The sequence below is a fragment of the Miscanthus floridulus genome, chromosome 13, assembly GCF_019320115.1.
Source record: "Miscanthus floridulus cultivar M001 chromosome 13, ASM1932011v1, whole genome shotgun sequence".
Taxonomy (NCBI): domain Eukaryota; kingdom Viridiplantae; phylum Streptophyta; class Magnoliopsida; order Poales; family Poaceae; genus Miscanthus; species Miscanthus floridulus.
This window is the reverse complement of record NC_089592.1, coordinates 6919159-6938636: the sequence shown is the minus strand read 5'-3', so window position 1 is coordinate 6938636 and position 19478 is coordinate 6919159. Positions and strand designations below refer to the sequence as shown.

General features: G+C 45.4%; 4 protein-coding genes across 4 annotated transcripts; 3 read left to right on the top strand and 1 right to left on the bottom strand.

The window, feature by feature from the left end:
• The first annotated feature begins 1462 nt into the window (after positions 1-1462).
• Positions 1463-2377, top strand: LOC136499350 (secreted RxLR effector protein 161-like). The gene is made up of 2 exons (XM_066495039.1): positions 1463-1941; positions 2242-2377. The coding sequence occupies exons 1-2, from the start codon at positions 1463-1465 to the stop codon at positions 2375-2377; spliced, it is 615 nt and encodes a 204-aa protein (XP_066351136.1).
• A 2209-nt stretch (positions 2378-4586) lies between these two features.
• LOC136500689 (uncharacterized) lies at positions 4587-6279 on the top strand. The gene is made up of 2 exons (XM_066496099.1): positions 4587-5010; positions 5577-6279. Exons 1-2 carry the CDS (start codon positions 4674-4676, stop codon positions 6110-6112), a joined length of 873 nt encoding a protein of 290 aa, XP_066352196.1. The 5' UTR covers positions 4587-4673; the 3' UTR covers positions 6113-6279.
• Positions 6280-8574: 2295 nt separating this feature from the next.
• On the bottom strand, positions 8575-8874 carry LOC136499349 (auxin-induced protein X15-like). Its single transcript, XM_066495038.1, has one exon. The coding sequence runs from the start codon at positions 8872-8874 to the stop codon at positions 8575-8577; it is 300 nt and encodes a 99-aa protein (XP_066351135.1).
• Positions 8875-18507: 9633 nt separating this feature from the next.
• On the top strand, positions 18508-19223 carry LOC136498888 (uncharacterized). Its single transcript, XM_066494600.1, has one exon. It carries the CDS (start codon positions 18522-18524, stop codon positions 19221-19223), a length of 702 nt encoding a protein of 233 aa, XP_066350697.1. The 5' UTR covers positions 18508-18521.
• The last annotated feature ends 255 nt before the right edge of the window (positions 19224-19478 follow it).

The window sequence follows — 19478 nt, the reverse complement described above, 5'->3', positions numbered from 1 at the left end:
AGTGAATGCCATGTTGAGTACATCGGGATTATCTAAGGAATGGTGGGGTGAGGTGATTTTGACAGCATGTCATGTCCTGAACAGAGTTCCAACAAAGAACAAAGAGATCACACCATTTGAGGAATGGGAAAAGAGAAGATTAAATCTCTCATATTTGCGCACTTGGGGTTGCTTGGCTAAAGTAAACGTGCCAATCAACAAAAAGCGTAAACTTGGGCCTAAAACTGTTGATTGTATTTTCCTTGGTTATGCATTTCACAGCGTTGGTTATAGGTTCTTAATTATAAAATCTGAAGTTCCTGATATGTATGTTGATACAATCATGGAATATAGAGACGCTACATTCTTTGAGAATGAATTTCCAATGAAGAATACACCTAGTGAAACAAGTCATGAGACTATAATTCTCCATGAACACGAACTGTCTATTCCAACAGATCATGCTGAAGATTCTCATGTGCACATCCCTGAGGAGGATGACACTATAGTCACTCAAAAGAGCAAGAGACAGAGGGTTGTAAAATTCTTTGGTGATGACTATTTAGTGTACCTTGTGGAAGATATACCAACCACCATTAGAGAGGCATATTCTTCTCCTGATGCTGACTTGTGGAAGGAAGCAGTAAGGAGTGAGATGGATTCTATTATGTCTAATGGAACTTGGGAGGTCGTTGACCGTCCTTATGGTTGTCAACCTATAGGTTGCAAATGGATTTTAAAGAAAAAGCTTAGGCCTGATGGTACAATTGAGAGGTACAAAGCAAGGCTTGTGGCCAAAGGATATACTCAAAAAGAGAGTGAAGATTTCTTTGACACCTATTCACCAGTTGCTCAATTGACTACAATTCGCACCTTAATTGCCGTGGCTGCCTCTTATGGTCTTATCATTCATCAGATGGATGTTAAGACAGCTTTTCTGAATGGAGAGTTAGAAGAGGAGATCTATATGGATCAGCCAGAAGGGTTCATTACGGATGGTCAAGAGAACAAGGTGTGCAGGTTGTTAAAATCATTATATGGCCTAAAACAAGCACCTAAGCAATGGCATGAAAGGTTTGATAATACTTTAACATCTAACGGTTTCTCTATGAATGAAGCTGACACGTGTGTGTATTATCGATATGGTGGGGGTGAAGCTGTTATGCTGTGCCTATATGTTGATGACATCCTGATCTTTGGATCAAATCTCAATGTGATTAAGGAAGTAAAGAAACTTCTGTCGAGCAATTTTGAAATGAAAGATTTGGGAGAAGCTAATGTTATTTTAAATATCAAGCTTATTAGAGAAGGTGATGGTGGAGTAACTTTGTTACAGTCCCACTATGTGGAAAAGGTATTAAGTCGCTTTGGCTTTAGTGACTGTGATCCTGCTCCCACGCCTTATGATCCTAGCATGCTATTGACGAAAAATCGAAGAATAGCAAGGGATTAACTGACATACTCCCAGATCATTGGCTCACTCATGTACCTTGCGAGTGCAACAAGGCCTGACATCTCATATGCTATGAGCAAGCTGAGCCGGTTTGTGTCAAACCCGGGAGATGATCACTGGCGTGCTCTTAAGAGAGTGTTGCGTTATCTGAAAGGTACTATGACTTATGGTATTCATTATACTGGACATCCAAAAGTGCTGGAAGGCTATTGTGATGCCAACTGGATTTCTGATGCTGATGAGTTGTATGCCACGAGCGGATATGTGTTTCTGCTTGCAGGTGGCGCTGTTTCCTGGAAGTCTTGCAAGCAGACTATCTTAACGAAGTCTACAATAGAAGCAGAACTCGCTGCATTGGACACTGCTGGAGCTGAGGCCGAGTGGCTTCGTGATTTCCTGTTGGATTTACCGGTAGTTGAAAAACTGATACCAGCTATTTCAATGAACTGTGACAACCAGACTGTGATGACAAAGGTCAACAGTTCCAGGAATAACATGAAGTCCACAAGGCATGTTAAAAGAAGATTAAAGACTATCAGAAAGTTGAAAACCTCCGGAGTTATAACGTTGGACTATGTTCACACGTCGAATAATCTGGCAGATCAATTCACTAAGGGACTGTCACGAAATGTGATAGAAAGTGCATCGAGAGAGATGGGTATGAGACCCACGTGAAAGTCTACTGTAGTGGTAACCTGCTCTATGTGATCGGAGATCTCGTGAAGTAGAGTGGTGAAACAAGCTATAAGTAGATTGAGAGGAAAGTTCCCTTTGAACCTATCTCTGATGCATATCTTTCTTTCTGTAAGGCAGGATGGTGTTTACCTTAATGTATTTCGAGAGTCTTATAAAGATGAGATGTTGTCCTACAGAACATCTTTTGAGAAGTACACCTATATGAGTCAGACTGCTGGTCACAGTCTATGCGATCTGGGTTATCCCTAAACACTCATGAAAGGCATAGAAGTGTGACTTATATGCTTCAAACAGAACCTAGTACCAGCAAAGGACTTGAGTGAATCTCACCTCATACAAAACTATCAATTCAAGGCATAGTCCATTGTTCAGTTGTGACTGAGTGAAACTCTTGTTCTAGGTGGATGTTCAACTTAACAGTCTCCATCGAAACACTGGTATATCAAAGAATTGTGATTCTGGAACTATACAGTTACAAACCCTAGAGTTGGTGGGGATTGTTGGATTTATTATGGGCTAGGCCCATTTATATATCTAATAAATTAATAACTCTATGGCTTGTAATTGTGGGTATTATTATTTGTACCGGATTGGAAGTTAACAGGACGTTGACTCAACTTAAATGATTGGAATGAATCCGTCAAATTTGAGAAGTTGAGAAACGGACAAGGGCGTGCCACATGCGCGCGCGCGCGTCGCCGCCGCCGCCGCCGGCCGGGCCGGGCTCGGGCTCGGGCTCAGGACGGGGCATGGCGTGGCGTGGCGAGGCGGGCGGGCGGGCGGGCGGGCGGGCGGGCGGGCATGGTGTGGTGTGTTAATTTTTAGCACCCACTAACTCGACTTGACGCTTGATCTCCCTGAGTCTCTCGATCTTCCCGGCGCATGCCTCCAAGGCTTCTCGGCTTCCCTTGCGATTCTTCCAACTCCAGATAAAAGAGAGAACACATTCCAGAAACAAAGTTCAGTTGCTCGATAGCTTTCCTCATCTCGTAACTCTGCGCGCACGGAGGAGCGAGAGGGCAGGTGCCTCCGAAGCCCTTGTCGTTCGGGACCTTGCATGGGGGATCAGCAATTAGGTTTTTGGGGAGCGTCTACGCGACTGCCCAAGAGTCTCCGTCTCCGTACGTCGTCTTCTTCCCGATCACCGGCGTCTCCTTTCTCGAGGAAACATTTTCTTCTCCTACAACATGTCGACTTCGGAATCACGGACGGGAGGGTATGATCGTTTCATCTTCTCTCAGTTTGTTTCATATGTCCAGTCTTGCCGTTTTATAAGATGTCTTATGTCTGTTTCTGTCAAATATATGCTCTGCGTATGTGCTTTATTGTTACAGTCATGTTGCTTCATATGTAGCCTTATGCTTGTTGCAAATATGAGATGTATATCATGCCAGTTTCTCTCTGTTATGATTTATGAATCAAGTTCACATGTTTTTGATTTTCATATGTTTCACATGATACATGATCTAGCATGTATTTTCACCATAGATATAATCGATATCATGATTTCAATGATTAATATTTCTTTATATGTCATCATCATGCTGTTAAATTATGGAATTAAAATGACATGGAAATTGCCTATTATTCTAACAGCCTCTCCATTTATAGACCAATTTAGGAGCTAAAAAGACATACCCCACCATTCTCCATTTTATCCCCCATAATCACTTTTTCTATTAGAGAATCACAAAGCTACAGCTAAAAATCAAGCCAAGCTCTACCCAAATAACCCCCCCCCCCCTGAGAATACACCAGATTACTAGAGCAAAGTTAGGACATTGTTGTTAGTTTGAGCTAAGTTAATTAGAAGAAGGAATCAATCTATATTATAGCCAGTGGCGGATCCAAAGGGGGGGTTGCCGGGGCTACAGCCCCCCCTAGTGAGCCTAATCTGTTCATAAATCATTATTACATAGTGGCAAATCACCATTAATCTTTAGTGTTAGCCTTAGATCTTCATTGTTTAGCCCCCCCCTTAATCACCATCCTAGATCCGTCACTGATTATAGCATCATATAATGAATCCTCTTTGTCTCTTAGCGGGTGAACGGGACAATTTGTGAGGTCGCATGGGTTTACGGTTTACGTAGTTACATGTCCTTAATGTGCTCTTTGAAAAAAAAATTGTTAGCAAATATGGTAGATAGGTTACTAGGTTATGCTATATCGCGTATCTTAATTTTAAAATAATTAATTGTTAGCAAATGATTTTTTTATCTGTTATGTTGTTGTATGACGAATAGTTTTCTGCTAATTTCAGCTCATCCAAAACAGAGCAAAAAAAAAAAAAAAAAGAACTAGAAGAAACGACTAGAGGCTAGAGCGGCAGTTGAGCTGACCATGACCACACGTACATACAGAGAAGTCTCTCGGTGGTTGAGGGCCCAATTCGAGGCTGAACCTGAACGAAAGCCCATAAAAGGCCTTTCGGGCCACCCATTTGCAAGCCGAAGAAGCGACCGACCCACCCAGGCAGGACCTAGTAGACAGACTCTGCTCACGGCACCGCCGGGCGCACGCAAATCCCAAACCCTAGCGCACCATGGCGGCGGTGGCGGCGCAGCAGAAGATCCGGTGGGGGGAGCTGGAGGAGGACGACGGAGGGGACCTCGACTTCCTCCTCCCGCCGCGCGTCGTCGTCGGGCCCGACGAGAACGGGCTCAAGAAGGTCATCGAGTACCGCTTCGACGACGACGGCAACAAGGTCAGGGTCACCACCACCACCCGCGTCCGCAAGCTCGCGCGGGCACGCCTCTCCCGCAGCGCCATCGAGCGCCGCCAGTGGCCCAAGTTCGGGGACGCCCTCAAGGAGGACGCCGGCTCCAGGCTCACCATGGTCTCCACCGAGGAGATCCTCATCGAGCGACCCCGCGCCCCAGGTCTCGATCCGCTTGCTACCTGCTTCCATTTCGAATATCCTCGTCGTCTGTTGGTTCGATTGCTAGCTGCTAGGCACGATCTCTCTGGGTCGAATCTTTCGATTAATTTCCTAGTTCTACAGTTGTAGGCAGATGTGGTCTTTGTGAAATTTGGGGATGTTTGGATCGCTTTGTTAATCCTGTCCACCTAGTCTAGGTACATGTGTGTGTGTGTTTGGGGGTGGGGGTAGGAGCATAAATTCTATTCATCTCATTCGGTGATGCAAGAATTGTTTTTGTTTCATGGAACACTGATTAAAATTAACATTTCATTCTCACCCATCATCATTATTATATTTCATAGTTCAATGATTGTGATTCGCATATGATGCTATTGGAGCACTATTTCAGTATGTCGAAGGATTGTTATGTTACAACTTACACTGTGTGTGTGATGTTATGAGGCCTTAAAAACCAGTATGTTTTAAACTTTGGTTCTTGTTCGCTATGATGTTATGATGAGACCTTAAAAACCAGTCTGTTTAAAACTTTTGGTTCTTGTTCGCTAACATCCCCGTTAATTGTAGGGAGCAAAGCTGAGGAACCAGCTGCATCTGGTGACCCGCTGGCTATGGCGAGCAAGGGAGGTGCTGTTCTCATGGTTTGCAGAACCTGTGGGAAGAAGGGCGATCACTGGACCTCAAAGTGTCCCTACAAGGACCTTGCGCCACCGACTGAAACTTTCACAGACAGGCCTCCTACGTCCGATGGCCCTCCTGCACCAGGCGGTCCTTCTAAGGGAGCATATGTCCCCCCAACCTTGAGAGGAGGTGCTGATAGGACCGGAGACGTGATGCGCCGCAGGAACGACGAGAATTCTGTCCGTGTCACCAACCTCTCGGAGGACACCCGTGAGCCTGACCTCCTCGAGCTCTTCCGCTCGTTTGGCCCTGTCAGCCGTGTCTACGTCGCCGTGGATCAGAAGACTGGGTCGAGCAGGGGGTTTGGGTTCGTCAACTTTGTTCACAGAGAGGACGCGGAGAAGGCGATCAGCAAGCTCAATGGGTATGGTTATGATAACCTTATCCTCCGAGTCGAGTGGGCGACGCCAAGGCCCAACTAGTTTTGCCGCTGCTTGCTAGAATTGCATATTTCTGTCATGAATTATACCAGTATGGTTGTTTGAAATACTAGTACCTGAGCCATGAGCTTATCCTGTCGGAAAAACCTGCTGTTGTGTGTGTTTTGGTTGGACGAGAATAATTATACTCGCTGCTGTTTTTATTTTGAGTTCGCATGTCGTCGTTTGTTGTCAGCAAATTGTATGTGCCTCCAAGTTCCGACTTCTGACGATTGTATTGTATTTAGGGGATAACAAAGCAAACTTCATGGTTGCAAGACTGGCACCTTGCATAGCCATGAATTTAGCCAAACTAAAACAAGCATGATCCTTTGAGTCAACAATGGTGGATCGGATATTCTAAAGTAACATCTCAGTCGATCAAAAGATAAATAACAACAAAATAACTACTTAAACAGCATCAGAAGAACTATACAGTAACCACCAGGCCACTGCAGTCTGAAAACTTGAAAGCAGTTAGGGATATGCACTCTTTTCTTCTTTTCGAGATGCAATGACATGGGCACATGCTAGTTTGCCAGCACGAGATGGCTGGCTGGTGCTGCTAAGCATACCTTCCAAAATTATAAGTCGCTTTGACTTTTTTGTATATTCATTTTGCTATGCATCTAGATAAATAATATATCTAGATACATAGCAAAATGGATGAACCAAAAAAGTCAAAGCGACTTATAATTTGGAACGGAGGGAGTAGTATTTTGGTTTCAGTTGAACAGAAATGCTATGTGGTTACAAATCCTGAAGTTGGCATCTAGGACCAAAATTATTGGACGTCTTGGTGCATTCATTTGCTTGCTGAGGCAACGCATACAAAGATGTAAAATACTGATCAAGGAGAATTCCTTGCTGGCGTGGTGGTTTGTTCTTTGTTTTGAGTCATTTTAGACAGATTTCATCAGGGTTCAGGGATTTGCTCAAAGTGTCTATGCATCAACTCAGCCGCATAGCGAATAGCGATTTGATGGTTATGCCGTGGATGAGCAAGACTAGGCAACTGAGAAGCTGTTCGATACTTTGATTACATTACAAAGGGAACCCATCCGCCGATGATCATAGCTGTTGAAGTTCTACTCCTGTATTTTCCGTGCTTAGCAAGACCATTGTGAACCTGGTCAAGAGCCCAAGACACATGATAGGTTATCAGGGTAATTTCACGATCATGCACCTGACCAGAGCTGTTGGTCCTGGTCATACTAAAGACAGGACAGGGCACAGAAAATACAACGAACATCCTTTCTGAGATGGAGATAGTATACATGTACCTATATATCAATCAATGTTAAAGAAGATTATCACAAGTGCAGGAGATTGAAGGCCGTCATGTGTGTAAAGTGTCCAAATTGTTTATTTGTTTAGAGAGATCCAAATTGTTTGTATACCTGCACGAACAGTGATTACTGTCATGTAATGTATGTAAACCCCAAAGAGCAAAAGATTACTGTCATTTAATGTATGTAAACCCTAAAGAGCAAAAGGAAGAAAAAAAAAAATCCTGAGCAACGTGTGCTAAAAGTGACGTTAATATTGGAAGAGGAGGAGGTTGAATAAAATGAAAACAATGCGTTTGCCAGGAGTCCAACTCGTGTCTATTGCTTGGAAGGCAATTATCCTAACGGTTGGATTACAAACGGCTTGATGTTAATTATCTTAAAATTTTTACAAGATTTATATGACCAACTTTGGAGTTCCAAACACCTCAGTCCAAATTTGGTTGAAAAAACAAGTGGTGCCTGCGTTTCTGTGCATGTGTGTGTTGTGCTAATGTTTTTTCAGGTTGCGTCTTCCAGTTCATTCCCTGCCTTTTTAAAGTTGACACCCATCTCTGGCACCAGTGTGCATTATACACGAGAGAATCCACCTGGTTCCAGTGTGTTCTTCACCACAACTTTTTTTAATCGGACAGGGAAATACTAACCTCTGTCCTCTGGGAATACTTGATAACTGTGACGTTTTCCTGTACAAAGCTTTGAACAACTATAGCCACTCAAATATTTACCTATAATTATTAAGTATAATAAGGTGAGAAAAGTATCATTAGATTTGCTACTAAAATTACGTTAAAAATGCTATGTCTTCCTGGATATATATTCGTGTGAACATCCATATAAAAGACAAACTGCGCCAAGCACAAAGCTGTCAATTAAAATGAAATGAGATCAGGACATCAGTAGAAAGCCGTTAGACTTGCATTGTCAGTTTGTTGTTCGTTTCTTTTTCCTTCATCCAAGAACTAGTCAGGTTTCAAAATTCAAATGCAGTAGAGGCTTCTGCTTCCGAAAACATCGGCTGCACTGCTCCTGATTCCAAAATTCAAGGCTGAGAGGAAACACCATAAATTCATCATCTTTACAGAGTCCAAGCACCAACAATCCTCAACAAAAAAAAAGACAACCAAAACTGTCCTGAAATTAAAGCCGACGATCGATCAAAGTCGTCGTCGTACGTCAGCGGTGGTGCTCGTCCACGGCGGCGCCGACGATGTGGGCGAAGTCGGTCTCGGAGGCGCAGGGGATGGTGAGGCCGCCGCAGCGGTGGTGGAAGCCGAACTCGTCCTCCACCCGCTTCAGCAGCGTCACGAAGGCCGGGTGGCTCAGGCACGCCGTCGGGATCACCAGCCGCTTCCTCCCCTCGCCCACGTACACCGCCAGGTGGCCCCGCGGCACGTCCGGCACCGCCGCCGACGGCGACCGGCTCCTCCTCGCGAGGTGCAGCCTCGTCAGCATGTGTCCCAGCTTCCCTGCCATTGATCGATCTCAGTAGTCTCTCTTTTCTCTCTTTTCTCTCTGCATGCTGTTGCCTTTCTCGACGGTACTTGATGGGATCTAGCTAATGAACTGGAGAGTGGTGAGTCGTGACTGGAGACAGCCAAGGCCCAAGTGTGTGCATGTACTTATAGCTGGGACCTTTAGGGATCCAGTGCCTCTCCAAAAAAGGGAAACAAAACTTTAGGCATATCTATCTGCAGCAGCTAGCTTGGTTCTTGTTGGACATGTCACATGCAGGCTGCACTGTGTACATGCATGCTTTTATCATTCATTCAGAACAGACAGATGCAGTCGTAGTAGAATCTAGTCCAAACCACAGAGAGATATGGGCCAGCGTGTCGCGTGGCAACCGCACTAGTGGTCGAGTGCATTGTACTTGGACACACGGTGACTGGCTGGCCAGGCCAGAGGAGGCCGACCACGGCAAGAACAAGATCTATCAGGTGCCGGCCGGTCCGTCCAGTTCTTCCCACAGGGCAGTGTGCAGAGCTCCGGGCATGCATATGCGTACCTGCCACTGCCACTCATCATCTGAAGGACACAGGGCAGAGCGGCTCATCACACAGTGATGTTCTACTGATCTGACCATGCATATGAAGTGTCCAGCCATCCAGGGGAGGCTTCGTTTTTTTCCCTTTTTTTCTCTTCTATGGCTGATAAGTCGGCTGATGCTTTTTTGCTATGAGAGAAAAACACTATACCACAGCTGATAAGCAGGGCTGATAAATTCAAACTAACATGATGTATTGAAGGGTGGCAGCCTGAACTATTGTAGTAGAAAAGATGATCCCATCGGCAGGGAGATTGAAGGCCGTCCGTCATATGTGCAAGAACAGTGTCAAACCGGCGAATGCAGCATGGCTGGATGGGCATTCAAGGAGCAGAGGAAAAGCAGAGCACATGGGGCCATGGGGGTGCTGTGCATGGATGGCATGGAGCTCCAAATGCTCTGTTCGTTTGGTTGATAAGCCATGGTTAAAAGTACTGTTGGTTGATTGGTTGTGAGAGAAAAATAATATTCGTTGAGTGAAAAGTACGGTTTATAAATCAAACGAACGGGGCGTAAAGTTGTTGAGCAAGCAATACTGTGTGCGCCTCCACGCCGGGCTGACGCCGGAAAACCGGCGGCGGCGAGATCAGGGCCACGGCCGCCGTTCCGGAGCCATGTGACGTGCGCCTCCCGAGTCCCGTCCCTGAAAATTGCCAATTCTGCCGCCACAACGATTCTTTAGCTAGCCCACAGAAATTCCTGTTATCCTTTTTTTTAAAAAAAAAGAGAAATTCGTAATTGATTCGACCGCGAGCAGCAATTCTTTTAGCCCACAATGATTGCAAAAATTTCGGGTTTTTTTTTTCTTGCGCAAATAACTATATCGTGATTATTTGGGGATTTTCTTTTAAAAAATAACGGGATCGAGTTCCAATTTAGGGTGTTTTGTACATAATTGTACCCTAAAATTGGATGGTGGAGAAAGTTGCGATCCAAATAAGGGGTTAATTTGCAAAATATGTTGACCGATTCACGACCCCTTCCGTTCCGGTCGCCGACGGCGGACAACGGAGGCGGAGGGCTCCCGCCGTGGCGCGGCCCTTGTTCCAGACAGCCAGCATCACGTCGCTCCACTTCTCCACCGGGGTTTTCGGAGCACCGCCAGCGGCAGCCGAGGGTGTACAGGACGGACGCCCCCAACCCCAAGGCGCAACTGCCACCGTACCAAAGCTCCGTGCCGCTGCCTGCGGAGCTCGTGGGGGGTGGGACTCGCAGTAGCAGCCCTCAGCCATCGCATACGACGACGATGCCGCCGATCCGGTGAGAGCCCACCTCGGCCTCATTCCATCGATGCCCTGGATTTGCTTCCCGCTATCTAGCACAACAGCTATAACCCTGTTCGGCTGGTATTATTCGGCTGGAATCGGCTGCTGCTGGAAACCAGCTGCTACAGGAAAAAACAGCCAAACCAGTCCATCCAGCCAACACCACATCCAGCCAACTAACCAACCTCCATCCAGCCACAGCTGTCATTTGATCAATTCAAAAAAATGGCGCCAACGCCACATCCATTTTGAACTGATGGCGCCAAACCACAAGGCATTCAAATTACAATACAACAGCTCAAATAACAGTTTGTTAGGGGCTACTAACAGTCCATTAGAAGCTAATCCATTAGCAATTCAGTACACATAACAGTTCCCTACAAGGCATTATACAACACTTCAAATTACACACAACAGTTCAAATTACATTTCTTGCTCCCAAATCGTCTAGCCTGCAGGTTACACAAAATGAAGACTCCAATGCCGTCTTCTTGCCCCCTCTGTCCTCCGAGGCAGCCAGTCAAGAGTCCATCGAGCTAGAGAACTGCAGGATCCATGGCCTGAAGGGTAAAAGAGTAGAACAAGGATCCATCAGCACGACGTGTTAACAAATCAAGATGAACGATAGAAACTAGATGATCAATTGCTTGCGCTACTGGAACCACTGGAATGATTACACGACTGACACTTTATGTGAATGCAGTTTGGCATCATTTTTCCTCAATAATAACAGAAAGAATATGCTTGTGAGATCAAAGCAACATTGACCAACGTAACGTTTACTAACTTAAGCAGCCAAAGCAGGTGACAAACCAAAGAACTGAACAACAAGTCAGAGCTGCGCAGGCAAACAAGCAAGGTGTTTGTTCAAGAATGTGTTTGTAGAATTGATCAACTGAACAAGTAGAGCTGATACGGAACCTTCACAGATCTCTCACTTAAAAGTTACAAATGTCACTAAGAGTACGCTTTATTGTCTACGTATAGAATGCTGGTGTAAATACAAGAGTATCAGCAATAAACTTCAGCCACATACAATGGTTGTTACTTGTTACAAGGAAGGCCAGCAAGGACGTGCAAGCACTGAGCACGCAGCAACGCAGCAAACAGCTAGCTACCAGATGCAGCATTTTTCACTCATTGTTACTAGAAGCAAAAGCAGTTTCAATTATCAGCTAGTGAGAGTATCAAGGAGTCTGAGCCATTTGCAGCCATGAACCTACATCATCATCTAGTACAGATGCTATGTCTAGGCTCCTGTTTATTTTGACAAGGAAATCATCTAGTACTTAAAAACTTGCACTCTTTGTATAAAACTGTAAATGTAAGAAACTCTTCACAGAATGCAGGATCACCTTTGGAAAGTAGCCTATGGATCACCTGAAGTGTCTCCAGGGCAACCTATATAACACAAGAACCCATTCTATATTAAAGGCTACTAAGGGAAGCAGAACCCAGTCTTTATAACTTTAATTGAAGTACTTAGCATCTTAATTTTCATCACCTTTGTTGCATCATTGTCCCCATAGCGCCACAGATATGTACTCCCTCACTAAAGACATAGTGGAATTAGCATTTAATTGAACCCAATCCGACGGTGGGTATGTAGGCGAACCAACTCCAATATCACAATTCCGTAAAAAAATGTGCATTGCAAAGCATGACATAATAATCATCTTTTGCTTTTCCCTATGACAAAACGGAACCCCATGCAATATGTGCCAACGGGACTTTGAGAACCCCAAATGTCCTTTCTACTACATTGCGGAGGCTCGAATGAGTGAAGTTAAATTTCTCTTGTCGTGATAATGTGTCCATGTCTACACCCCTAAAATCGTCCAGATGGTACCTGGTATTTTTGAATGGAGCCATGTAGCCAGTCTCTAGATGCATATCCCGCGTCCACCAGATAGTACCATCCTGCAACACATGCACCATTTCCACAATTCATTTTCGTTATCTTCAAAAGCAAATACAAAGATGGTTCAACTATTGCATGGCACTAATCACTAACCTTGTGGTGGATGCGGGAACGTTGGTTGCCGCCAACATTCTCTTAGTACGGCCATGTCATGCACTGACCCCGCCATCCCGGCCCCAACAAACGTGAAACGCATATCTATGTCCACAATGGCACAAACATTAATTGTTACATCTCCTTTCCTGTTTATGTAGTCAAGTTTGGCCTCCTTGTTCACCGACACTTTAATATGAGTTCCATCCAACGCCCCAATGCACCCATCAAAAAATGGTGCATATGTTGAAAACTGAGCGTGCACTCCAACATAACTACTATCAATTGGAACTAGAATACTATCTACCCATCTACGAATAATCTCGGCCACATGAGTAACCTTCCTACTAACTATATCTAAAGACCGTTCAAATCTATCCCTGCTCCTTCTAGCTGCCCCGTTGTGAGCACAAGTCCACACATACAATCCTAAAGTTTCTATGGATCCAGTCTGTTGTGTACCCTTCAATCCATACTCAACTAAAATATTGTGCAAATGTAGGAAAGAATCAGGAGACATACGCATGTTTTCTTTGCACCTTTGTTCGTTTTGTAGATTGAGTTGCATCCACTGCCGCGCCGCTCATCTTTGGGAAGGTGATGGCAGGGTTGACCACTGGAGCCACATTGGCCACTACTGCTTTTAACCTTACAAGGAGGACAGCAGCAGCCGCAACATTGTAAATTGTCGTTCCTTTGCTGGAGATGTCGCTGATGTAGGAGTCCTCAGAGCTGCTCATCTGCAAGAGCATGATAAGATAAGAAAGGGCAAATGATATACAAATAAGATATGGATGACAAACAAAATAGCAGTTTTGGCTAAGTTCAACACCACATGCCTTCTATTGCTAAGCCAAAATTATCCAATAGACTCAAAGGAACACCCTAAAATTATTTGAAAAATATCAGAGAGCACACACCAGAGCTGTGCAGCAACGGCACACTCAGGTTGTCTCTAGTAAGAACCTTGTTTTTGGATAACAACCACAAGAAAAAGTGAACTCTAGGAGGGACTTTGATATCCCACACATCGGACACAAACACAGGTTCGACTCCTCTAAGGTTAATAATTTTGTACAGGGACTGTGTTGAGTAGATGTCATTTGAATTATACTGCCAAATCATAGCATCTTCCTCCTGACTGAAAACTATAGTACCTAGCTAGTTATCTTTCCATCACCATTCTATTAACTCTCTCCAGAGTTCAATATTGCACTTTCCAATGTCAAATGCATAAATTGTGTAGATTAGTGTTTTTGTTTTAAGTGTATCATATTACTACTAGTAGTTACAGTTAAGAATGGCATTGCAGTTGCTTAAGAATGGCAGTGCAATTGGCAGTACCTTGGAGTAGTAGTCAATTGTAGTCTTACAATCCTTATTCCAAATCCAATGTCATCAAACTTCATTGTGTTCAGCATCTGTTGCACGTGCTTGGTCCATTGTTGAAAGGATACCTTCAGTTTTTGAACATGCACAAGACGAAATACACTTATCTTAAAAAAACAAACAAGTAGGACTTCATAATTTCAAATGACTTGAGCAAGTGCAAACACAAATAGCTTCAGTTTTTGAACGTGCACCACTGCAGCCGATGGGATGGCCCAGAGAAATAGCACCACCACTTAAAACTGGAAATGTAGATCAGTGTGATAAGTCACAATAAGAGAGATATCAAGGTAACATAGAACACCAATTAATAGAGTCTTGTCTTGTTACGAGTTGTAGGTCAACCTACAACCAAGATATGTACATCACAGAACATAATTTATTTCGATTAGGGAAAAACAACGGGCACACAAAGTCCAGGCCACAGGCCACAACACATCGATGCAACTAACCAAACAATGTCCAAGGAATATTACAATGACAATATAAAACGAAACGAACATAGGGCAAACATACATCCTCAACATGCATAATTCGAACATAAAACTAGATAGTCTGCCGCAGAAGGAACTACTTGGATCTGGCTCTCAGAACCTCCCAACAGGCCTCAATCAAGTTCATGCGGCCCTCTTTCGTTTCCATGCTCAAAAAGTTCCTACGATCCACTATGTTCTTGAAAACAACTAAAGCATGAGCAAACGCAGGATCAGACTCGGGCAAACCATCTTGTTTCATAAGCTGCTTCACTTTGGCCATCTCGTCGTCGTGCTTGCTTGACCCCGCCTTCTGCTGCTGCTGGTTCTTAATGAACTGGGTCAGGTCTTTAAGGCACTCTTCAATGGAAACAGTCTTCTTACTGGGAGGGCTATTGATAGAATGTTCTCTATTGGTTCGCTGGAGGACTGGTCGGCACTATGTGTACCTACAGGTCCTGGGACATGTCATGTGGTGTTTCATTGCTAGGAGCACTCGATGTCCTCTCATGATGATGTCCACCAGAAATCAAGCAACATGCCCCTTTCACGGGGGGTGCGTCCCCAAAGAGTGAGCAGTAGGTCAAGACATTTGGGAACTTTGGTCCGCTGCGTAGCCGATTGGCTATTTTCCTGCACGTGTGCCATGGTTCCACAAGTTAGGACGAATACAATGGGACCATCCCTAGTACTGGGTAGTCAGCGGGTTAGAAAGAAAATAGGTGGAAGGAAGTACCCCGTTGCCACCCTAAAAAACGAGGGGTCAACTGCGACGCCTCCTGTGGTCGGGTCACGGCCTAGGCCAGTGTGGGTTTGAAGGTCGCGCCAAGCGAAATATGACCGCTTCAGGTCATTCAACTTGTTCTGCAGTTGTTTCTTGTCATAACCCAGCTTCGTTTTGTTTTCGAATGCTGGATACAGATTTGGACCACCCGACAGCAGTGAGGCCTCGTTGGTTCCAGTGCAAGAGGTTTTCTGTTCTATGACTAATTCCAGAAAGGTCCTCAAGGTGGCTTTCATCCCAGTTAGCACGGTCAGTGGACATCTGTTGCCATTTGCAAAATGTATGGTATGATGAATGCAGCATACAAGAAAATGTGCAGCACTTGTAAGACTAACAAACAAGGGGAGTTAGGGCGTAAGAGATGGGGACTTGCCTTGCCAGAAGTCTTCGCACGTTTTGAACGGTGGATGTAGTGCCTGCCTTCAGGAGAGGAGCAGGGACGAAGCGGACGACGCTGCTAGTGTGGCGTATCCGGCGAAAAGGCTGGCGAATCCGGCGAACGGAGAGGCGGATCTGTTGGTGGCGGCCGGGCTCACCTGCAATACAAGCATGTGGGGTCAGATCCAGTCGGGGGTGGGGGTGGGGGGTGGCCGACGGCGACGTCGGATCCGGAAGGCGGGTACGGCGGCGGCGTCAGAACAGGTGGGGAGGGAGGGAGGTAACCTCGGACCCGGGGGGGGGGGTACCTGCTTGCCATCGGACGAGCGTCGGCGTCGGCGGGTTGAAGGGGGGGATGCGGCGCTCTACTTCGACAAACTTGATGCTTTCGACGGCGTCGGGGCAGGAACGGAGAAGCGGAGGTCACGTCGGCGGCGACCCGCGCGGTGGAAACCCTAGGCGGGGGGGGGGGGGGGGGGAGACGGAGTGAGTGAGGGAGGAACTGACGGGCGCGGTGGAAACCCTAGGCGTTGCGGCCGTTCGGAGTGAGGGACTGACGGGCACGGCGGAAACCAGGTTGGCTTTACGGCCGTTCGGCTGGACTTGGGCCGCCGGCTGATTTAGCCCAGCCGAACGGGCTCTATACTGTTATCTTTGCAAAAAAAAAAATCAGCTACACTGTTCAGCATTTAACTACCGGCTTGCTAATTCTCATTGCAGCCACACGGCGTTCAAGAGCCCACAGATCAGTTGCTCTTCTGTGGCCAGCCACTCGATTCTTCACCGTTTCAGAGCTGTATCATCTCATAATATCTGGGATGCATCGTCGACAGTTCTATGAGATCTGTGATCACAAGTGCCTACAACAGTAAAGAAAACCGGGATTCAGAAAAAAGAGAAGTGGAGTGAACTGGGATTCAACAGAGCATTGAAGTGAACAGAGGTGAGGTTTCTTTTTTGCACACAAAGATACCAAGTAATATTGTTTTCGCACATAAAGGAGGAAAGGAGTAAAATTTATTTATGACCTGGGGTTCAGAACAGCTGATTCTTAGCAATATTGATTGAAATACACGGGCTCGTGGGCATTCGAAGGGTTTAATCCCCACATTTGGTAGTTGACTGATTTTCCATTCTGTGTGTCTGTCATAAAATTTCCTTTTGAGTGTCTGAAGTCTGAACTGAAGGTAAATTTTAAATAAATATTGTTCATAGTTCTTGATACATTAGGAAATCAAAAGCAACCTAAGGTAATGTTTACTTTTCAGCGTGGCTCGCACCATCTTAAATAGAAAAAATGGGATTTCCAATCAGTTTCAAAATGCTCGAGAAATAGTGACCAGAAACCCACTGAAAGCAAAACAAAGGCTTAAGCCTAGCTGTTGGAAGTGTAGGCACTTCTGTTAGATGGAGTGGAGGTATGCGCTTCTAAATTCTAGCCTGAGCAATGTGCCACTGTACTTCTTGTCGTTTATCAGTTGTTGTCAGTTTAATGAAAAGATCATGGTGGAAAAGAAGTACTATAGCTAGAATCCTGGGCAATGACGGTGGATCAACTAGTGCTGCTGATCCAGGATGACGTCGCCATGCTTCGACAAGAGCATGATTTTACCGAGTAACAATACATCCTATTGTCAGAGGGGTTACGGTAACCTGTAATCTTGATGTAATTTAAGTTGCCTTTGGCCTGGCCTTTGCATAACCTCCTCTTGTAATTGTTTTTTCCAACTTTCTACTATAATGAAAAGGCTGAGAACTTGGAAATTGCACTCGTAACTAGACCCCAGTGTACCTGTGTACATAAAGGCGGTTTAGGGGTGATTGACCCTGGGATGTAAAAATGTAAGTCTCTTTGGGAAGTATTTGTTGAAGCTTCAAAATGAGGAAGGGCTCTTGTAATCTCTCCTTACAAAACATAAGCCCATGGACTTGAATGATGGTCCCTTTGGAAAACAGAAACATGTTGGCCTATAAAGTTGAGGGGCAACAAAACAACAAGTGGGCTGTACTGAAACAACACAATTAACAACCTCTCTTCTCTGTAGCTTTTTCCCTCTTGTTCCCTTTTAAAGAACTCATACTGTCTCAGAATGTTTTGAAGGGTTGGAGGTGGTGGCAACCTTGTACATGGTACACGCTCAAGCGGATTCTTTGCTGCTGGCAATCAGAACATGACAGCACGATAAGCTGATTATTCAGGAGCCGCATGCCTGCACCTAATGCACAGGAGAAACATTGGGGAGACCACACCTGCGAGCAAGCAATAGAGTCAAGGCATGGCACGGGCTCTATCATTAAGCCACGGAGTAATTATGTGATCAGTTCAGAATCAGATGATAACACGCGGCTTGCTTGAAAGCCTGGACCTGGACTGCTGGAGGTGAGCGAAGTCAACTTGCTGCTCACTCATCCACCAGCAACTTGCATCTTAATTAATCCGTATCATGTTCTAGATCTTATGCAGTGATTCTGATCTTGGCATTCTTCACCCGTGCAGGTGAGTTTGCTGCCAAAAATGCAGACATGACAGCCTTGTAATCAAGCTCAACTAACTAGGATGCTTCTTGGTTTGTGTGTCTTGTGTTGCAGGTCACCACTTGGTTACAGATAAGAATGATTCTTGATGTCTGCTGGTTCATGTTCAACTGCTTCACCAGCTCTCGTTATATAAAGGGGAAACACAAGGCCAGGAAGAAACATTGCAGCAACAGCAGCAGCAGCTTGCCTTCTCCTATTCCCAGCGGAAAGAAGCTTCAAAGCTTCCATTGCAACCATGGCCTACCATCTGAGGTCTGCAAGTGTGCCTTCGAGCCCTCGCTCTTGTGAAACCAGTGTCGAGGAACAACTGCAGAGCCTGAAGGCGACTGTCTCTTCGCCTTCTGCGACTGTCCAAACCATGAGAGAGAGTCTGACAAAGCTTGGAAGCATCTACAGCTGCATCAATGAGCTCACATGCTTCCCCAGCAGCCAGAGGAAGGTGGTGGAGGAGGAGCTCGAGGGCTCTCTCGTCCTGCTCGACCTCTGCAATGCCATGCAAGAGAGCTTTGCAGAGCTCAAGACCATCGTCCTGGAGATGCAACTTGCTCTCAAAAGAGGAGGTGATGCAGCTGTTCAGGCCAGGGTTCACTCTTACGCTCGCTCAGCCAAGAAGGCGCAGAAGCAGTGTAACAAGATTAACAAGGCTGCCTCTGGCATTGAAGGAGGCAGGGTGGTCAAGCTGTTGTCTGAAGCAAGAGAGATAGCTGTGACTATTCTCGAATCAACACTGCAATTCTTGTCGAAGCAAGTTGCGATGCCAAGTCCTGGCAAATGGTCTCTTGTATCCAAGGCTTTCCAGAAGAAGAGAGTTGTGTGCGAGGAGGAGCAATTGCAGATGTTGGAGTTGGACATTGTGGACCTTGAGAGCGGAGTTGAGACTTTGTTCAGGAGGTTGATCCAGAGCAGAGTTTCACTTCTAAATGCTCTTAGTTTGTAGATAGATAGGTCCTACACCAACTCTACCCTGCGATTAGCGTCTGCCTTTTAGAGGATTTGCTGATCATCCAAACAAATTTTGTTGTATATATGTGACAGAAAGTGTACAGGAATTCATTTGACTGAGAAGCAAAGTTTTTTGGTCCATTTCCTGTTGTCCATTTCCGTAACAATTTCAAACGAGTGCTGAATCCTTGGCAATGGCAACTCAACAATGTTCTGCTAGACTGAACTGTCAAGATATCCTGTTGCCGAT